Here is a 7225-nt window from a genome sequence, read left to right as displayed (position 1 = left end):
ACACATATATTGTTAGAAATATGTATTAATGTTTCATAATTTTTTGCAAAGAAACGTGAGATCTATAACGTATGAAAGAGTAGATCTTGGTGAAATCTTTTTCTCACCTGGCCTGAGACGTAATCTTATCTTCTGCGGTTGAACTTGGACGGGATCTTTATCCTTGATCGAGGATAACTGTCGATTTTCCAAGATATCCATCGTATTCTCATGATATATCACAGCCGATGGTTGACACCAAAGGTCGCCTTCTTTCAAATACGTTTGTTTGGACACGCAACGCAGCAAAGGAGCACTTACACTCTGTTTGGATACCTTACAAAGCCGCGAACACACAAAAACACTCAATCATCATCTATTACAATTTAAAAAGTTATTTGAATTAAAAACGTTATTTGAATTAAAATTTTTAAACTAAAAAAAATTTACAACGTACAACGATACAAACAACGTGTGATAAAAAAATGTTCACGCTTTGTTAAATTAAAAAAACATTTTAATGCACGCAACGTGTAACGAAAGACGTGCGATAAAAAAGCTCACATTTTATCATTGATAACTCTCAACGTTTATCATTTTTTTGTTCAAGTATCTTGAAGTTGGTAATTATTGTATTTATTCACATGACATATGAAAAAGCTTTATTTAATTTAAACAGTTATTAATAAGCAATTGTTTAATCTAAACTGACAGTCATCGAGTGAATTATATTACGGTTAATAAATTTCTGATGCGTGTAACTATTCCATCTATATAATTTAAACTAATAAAAGATCAGATTCTTCTTCTTCTATAACTTAATAAATTACAACAGATAATAATATTTATTATTATACAGTGAGAATTTATTATTATACAGTTATACAGTGAGAAAATTTTCTTCGCCAGTGGATAAATAACAATAAGGAGGCTTAATTTACTATAACTGGCAATCTTTATTAATAATATTCACAAATTTCCTACTGAGAGCATAAAACCTCGCGTCTTGAAACGTCTGGATAGGTACCTTTATCATTTTCTTGATCGTTCCAGAACTTTCCGTAGCTTAAAACAAACTTTCTGAACTCTTTGCCGGGATGCTCGGAATAGATTCAATTCTTTTCCCATGAATCATCGCTGAACTTCTCGTTCAGATACACCTCCGCCGTAGCCGCGGAGAGGGCTAGGAGAACGACGAACGCGCAGGGGGACCGCATTATTCGGACGCCGATAAGGACGACGTGAGTCCGAGGAGACCGACGCCGCGACGACGACGTAAATGTACCTGCTGCCACGACAAACTGGCCGATAATGCGGTCCCTCTGCGCGTTCGTCGTTCTCCTAGCCCTCTCCGTAGCTACAACGGAGGTGCATCTGGACGAGAAGTTCAGCGATGATTTATAAGAAAAGAATTGGATCTATTCCGAGCATCCCGGCAAGAAGTTCGGACAGTTCGTTTTAAGCTACGGGAAGTTCTGGAACAATCAAGGAAATGATAAAGGTATCCAGACATCTCAAGACGCGAGGTTTTATGCTCTCAGTAGGAAATTTGTGAATATTATTAATAAAGATTGCCAGTTATAGTCAATTAAGTCTCAATATTTATTATGACGTAAGCTTCTCAAAAACAGATCCTCCAGTATTTCTCACAAAACACATCGGATATATGCGAGGATATATGTGTATATTCCATTCAGTTGGGCGCGAATGGTATTTTTCTCTTCCGGATTATATTTCGATATCAGAGAACTGATAGAAAAGACGAAAGAAACGTTTTTGTACATACTATAAGCGCGCGCGAAACAGTCATGCGAACAGTGATAAATCGCGTGAGTTGACTCGGCGTATGAATCACCGGCGCGGCGAGGAACGCGGACAACGTCTTTGGCGAACGGGTCCATCGCCGTCGTAAGGGTGTAATCACAGGTGGGCGCATCTTTTCCGACGTTTCCTTCCGCGGGGAAGGGGGTTCTCTCTCCTTTATTCTCACCGCGTGTCATCTCTAGCGAGAGTAGACCGCTCGTTAACGGCGCTTATAAATATTCATTACCGTCATGGAGCACCAGACGCATCGCGGCGTTTGCAGGCAGCTCGCGCAGGTCTGCCGTGACTCGCAGAGGCTCTCCCGGTCGCGATGCTGCGAGGTCGTGGCCACGAAGAGACGCGCCGTCACGAGGAGGAGGAGGTGGTGGACGATGATAGTCGTCCGCCGTGCCATCGTTTCCCCTAACGTCGAACGTTTACTTTTCACGAGCGAGGCGAGCGAGGCGAGTCGCGACACGAACGCTCGCCGATCCGAAAGGATACTGCGGCATCCCGCGGAAATGACTCCGAGATAAAACGCGTCGTGGTAATGCGCGTGATTAGGTAATCGGTTAGTTCGCTCCACCTTCGCCGGCAGTTTTTCCTGGGAACGGTGATTGAGTTCCCCGCGGCACCAGAACGATGACGAATTTAATTTTGCTGAAATTTAATTGAGAACTCTTTACGCTCTCTTGACGCGGGCATCTCGCAAGTATCGCAACCGAAATAAATAAATGACGTATAATTAATGATGTTTAATAAGCATGATCGTAGATCGGTTGGAGTCAATAAGGATGGAAAAAGAGGGAGGGGTGAAAGAAAATTTGCATATATACGCGGGAAAAAGATGATCTGTTGTAACAGCATTATAAGCTAATCTAATCAAAAATTAATCTTGTTAATTCAACGACAATATTAATGGGACAAGTAACATTTTATTAAGAGCATGCAGATGTATATTTGTTTCATTAATACTGTTATTAAATTATTAAGATTATCAATTATTTTTAATTAGACTATTGTTAACTAATGCTGTCAATATAACATTACTGTTTCCTGTATTATCGCTGAACTAGCGTTTACAATTAGTATTTACAAACAGTCAGTGAAATCACACATGAAATACAAAGAAAAAGAACAGCTGAGTGAAATCGGTTATACTATTTTAATTTATAACGAGAATTATTGAAATATAAAACAATTATATATCTGTAATTCGGAAACAAGTATGACAAATGCGAATCTTCATTATTCTTGCTCCTCAAACTCGAATTCATCCTAGAAATTACTCTCACATATTTTAAAATATCCTACATATAAAATAAATATATACATTTCTCTTATTCATATAAAGTACATAAAATAGTTTTATATACTTGAAAAGAGTCAGCATAAGATTATTACGTTACATTATATATTGCATTATGTATTGCGTCATGTATTGCGTACTCGTAGAATTTATAACTTGAGAATTTATTTAATATTTTAAAAAGATCAGTCTGATGCCATCTAGCGTTTTAATAATGAACTATTCTTGAGTTTTCCGACAGATAACACGCAAAGAGAGAAACTGCAATGATCTCCCAGCCCCCAGCACCGTTTACACTTTGTGCACTTTTTATCTACAGGTTTTATTTTTATTCTGATTGGAATTTTTTGACTTTATCATATGTACTATATTATAATACCAAAAAATATCATTTTTCTCTTCTGGAATACGTTCGCAGACGCAAAAAATTCGACAGCAATTTTTTTTATTATGTGTATATAGTACACACTAAAACTGTTTTAATATATTACATAAAAAATAAAAAATAATTATGCATGCACTAATTGCAATACAAACGTGATGCTGATTTTCGTAGAAATAAGAATACTAAAATAAATAATAAATATATTGTTTAACATTTTATAATCACGTTTAAAATGTTTTCCAAAAAACAAATTAAATGATACTTGCAGCAACTTTATTCATAATCTTTAATACACAATTTTGTTATACATTTCGTATATTCGTTTTACATATCCTACAAATTATGCTGTTACATAATTTATTAATTGTTGTGATTAATACATTTTTACTAGTTTACTAATTTATACATATAGAAACTGTTCTTTAATTTATTAATAACAATTAATTTTATAAATTTTATAATATTAGTATTAGTAAGTTTAATTTTTAATGAGAGTGATTAACATATATGAGAGATGAGGAATATAATTATATATTGTAATCAATTTATGCTTCTTTGATTAATTGCAAGTTAAAAAAAATATATGAATTGTTTTCTTAAATATCTATTATCTTATTAATTGTTATTGTATAAATTAAATGTGTCTGTTTCTTATTTTACGATTTATTTCTATATATTAGTGTCGAACAAACGCAATATCTAAAGCATATATTTTTTGCGCGTCGAAAATTTGTAATATCTTAAATATTATTGTCTCTCCGAATCTCAAAGTAAGTGATTCTAACGAATAATGCATGCTGAACACGAATCCAGTAAAAAAGTTTTTTTATTTTCATTGATTTCTAATATTTTATGAGCGACCAAACTTGAAACTTGTGTCCGGGGCGAAGTCGTCACCAAACCATATCATGGAGGCTTTTGGCGAAAATCATCAAAGTCAAAGAAGTAGCAGTGGTCGGATTCCGGCGAGGACTTGGATAATATCTGCTGCGTGTGCTCAGAGATGACAGAATAAAGCTGGTGAGAAACGTGCGAGCGTAGGGCACATAAGTGTGTGCGCTTTTCTTGTAATTATTTTCCGCCATCGTGTTTTTAATTAGTGTTTTCATTTTTTTATTAAAAAATAATTAATAAAATGTATTTTATCATTTTTCATGATCGGAATTATAAATTTTCATTTAAAATTTAGTCCGAGAATGGAGTGACAACTCCGCCCCGGCAATTTTGACATTTTAATTTTTGCATCTTTGTCGTTTTCACTGTATACTAGTTGAACAAAACGACGTAGACCAAAAATGTTTGTATAAATTTTGTAGCCAAGGGTTTACTCTTTACAACGGTATACCACATTTTACTAAAATTATTTGATTTGTTGTTAAAAATCGACACCGAAAAAATAGTGATGACTTCGCCCCGGTCTCCCCTACACATATAGAAAAATGTAAAGAGTGACTCAAGCAGTAAGTCAAATGACCAATTACAGCCGAGAGTTTAACATCGTAGCCTTATCTTTTCCACAATTCCCGAGTGATTGGCCAATTTTCTTCCGGCCTAAATTCGACCACTTATGTTTTTTAATATGCCCCAGATTGGCCTTATATTCCGCAGAAAATGTTGAAAAAGTAATTGTGTGCGCTTTTGTTTCAAAGTGCTGGTAATATTGTACGATATTTTTTGCAGATACCAAACGTCATGGCGAAACTTCCAAAAACGTCCGTGCTCAGATTTAGGTCAAATTTTGTAAATAGATTCCTTTTAGATAAAAAAGACATGTACCAAAAAGATTTTTTGCGACTTCAAAATTTAGAAACTTTTAAAATATTTTTTCGAATTAACTCAATATATTATGAGCAAACTAAGTATAATAACAAACCAAAACAGCTCTCAAGTAATGTAAACAACCATAAGTTATACCCGTCAAAGTAATAACATATAAACATTATTGGCGAAACTAGAGAATATATAATGTTTCATTATGTATATGTATATATATAAACGAGCTCGTAAAGCACGCCACGAAACCATGTGACAACTCGTCTCGCGTGAAAAGTGTATGCGTGGAGACTGTGGAGGCAGTAGGTTCCACCCCTCTGCGGGGGGCTCCACTATTAATAAACTAGACACATAGTGTGCCTTCAAAATACATACGTGAGCTTTCCACGCGTGGAAAGTTGTAAAACCCATGTGGCACCTCGTTTCGCCTGTAAAATGTCTGCGCGGAGGCAGTAAATTAAAGATGTTAAAAAAGTTGCTAAACTTTGGAGTCGCAAAAATATGTCTTTTTTTATCTAAAAGAAATCTATTCACAAAGTTTCACCTAAATCGGAGCACGGATGTTTTCGGAAGAACAGCCTTTACTTATATATCTTAAAAACTGTAGAACATTATATATGCATACAGATTGAAACGTACATTTTCTAAAGTAAAAATCAAATTAAATAAGATTTAAATAAAATTAATAAATAGATGTAATCAACTTAGTAACTTTTTCTCTTCTCGTAGAAAACTTTCTAAATTTTCAACTATGTGTATGTTATGCACAATAATGTTAATTGCATGTGAATCGCCTCCTGTATGCGGGTAAGTCGAATAGTATAGAAATGTCAATGTAAAAACATTCATACATCTCGAGCCTTCTTTTATGTTGTCTTATCGATAAACGATTTCTTCCAACAATAAACTTCCCAGATCATTTCCTTTATTACGCGCGGACACTCACTGGCACGTCTCGCAATGTTGTGCGGAATATCGAATATTATTCCGCTCATGGCAGTGACAGCTGCCGTAGATGCACTTGCCGCGTCCGCTGCAAATCTCAACGTTCTTGCGAGATGCATGTGCTGTTTGTTTCCTTGCAATCGCACGTCTCGCCATACCATTTTCGGCAGGCAATTGCAGCGAAATTGTCGCATTTGCAATATTTTCCGTAGTTCTTGCGGGTTGTTTGGTCGTTTGTCGCAATCTCAGACGCCACTTGCATGTACCATGACCGCTGCAGATCTCGGTGGTTTGATTGTCGGGTTTACAGTCGGTCATCGAGATCGATTTGTCAGCACCATTGTCGTTTCCCTCGCACTCACATTGTTTTTTATAAAAACCGGGATTGCAGGAACACACGCCGCACACGGGATGTGCCTTTACTCTTGCACTCTGCTGCGTTCAGCTCCCCTATAACAAATTTTCTGCAACTGCAAATGTCTGCAACAAATTATGTTTACTAAAAGGCCGCAAATGAGAAACATACTTTGTTATTGTCAATTCTGTTAGCACACTTCGTCAATGTGTAACAAAACCTTTATGAATAAAATATCTTTAAACGTTAGCCAGATTTTCGAAATTTTCATTTTTTTTCACAACTTTGACATCTTGTATTTTGAAAACAAAGTAGTTTAGGACACATGTTTAGAGGACTTTTTCTTTTTAAAAAATACATAAATATATAAGGAACATTCCCTTCAAGTTTGTGCACTTACTTAGGAAACACTCTGTATAACTGCTTCAAATTTCTGCAGTATTAATGTCAAACAAATAAACATCTAATCTAAATTTTTAGTTTATATGAATGATGTATGAGTAAACGTGTAAATAAGCGACTCATTTATTTAAATTATGCAAAATAATTGAAATACTTCATTATTATTACGATTTGAGAGGCACATTCATGATTGAAATTGCAAATAAGTGTTACATATGTGCCCCGATAAAAACTTTTATTCGCTTTTGTTTTTTCAGCTATTGATTGTTTTATC

General features: G+C 35.3%; 2 protein-coding genes across 5 annotated transcripts in view; both read right to left on the bottom strand.

Moving 5' to 3' along the window:
* LOC139807987 (integrin beta-PS) overlaps window positions 1-2291 on the bottom strand; it is an 8020-nt gene extending 5729 nt beyond the window's left edge. The window contains exons 1-2 of the mRNA XM_071769545.1: window positions 2030-2291; window positions 108-315 (exon numbers count right to left, since the gene is read on the bottom strand). Coding sequence (XP_071625646.1) covers window positions 108-315; window positions 2030-2197 — 376 coding nt within the window. The 5' untranslated portion in view covers window positions 2198-2291. The remainder of the gene's footprint in view (window positions 1-107; window positions 316-2029) is intronic.
* Window positions 2292-3816: 1525 nt separating this feature from the next.
* The window catches only part of LOC139807985 (uncharacterized), a 35497-nt gene continuing 32088 nt past the window's right edge, over window positions 3817-7225 (bottom strand). For 2 of the 4 annotated variants that reach the window (XM_071769541.1, XM_071769542.1), the window contains one exon: window positions 3817-6644. In XM_071769541.1, coding sequence (XP_071625642.1) covers window positions 6614-6644 — 31 coding nt within the window. In that variant the 3' untranslated portion in view covers window positions 3817-6613. The remainder of the gene's footprint in view (window positions 6645-7225) is intronic. The other 2 variants (XM_071769539.1, XM_071769543.1) reach the window with 1 other exon arrangement.

This window comes from Temnothorax longispinosus, chromosome 2 (genome assembly GCF_030848805.1).
Source record: "Temnothorax longispinosus isolate EJ_2023e chromosome 2, Tlon_JGU_v1, whole genome shotgun sequence".
NCBI classification, from domain to species: Eukaryota; Metazoa; Arthropoda; class Insecta; order Hymenoptera; family Formicidae; genus Temnothorax; species Temnothorax longispinosus.
Note: the sequence above shows the minus strand (reverse complement) of the source record. Positions and strands in the feature narration are given on the sequence as shown.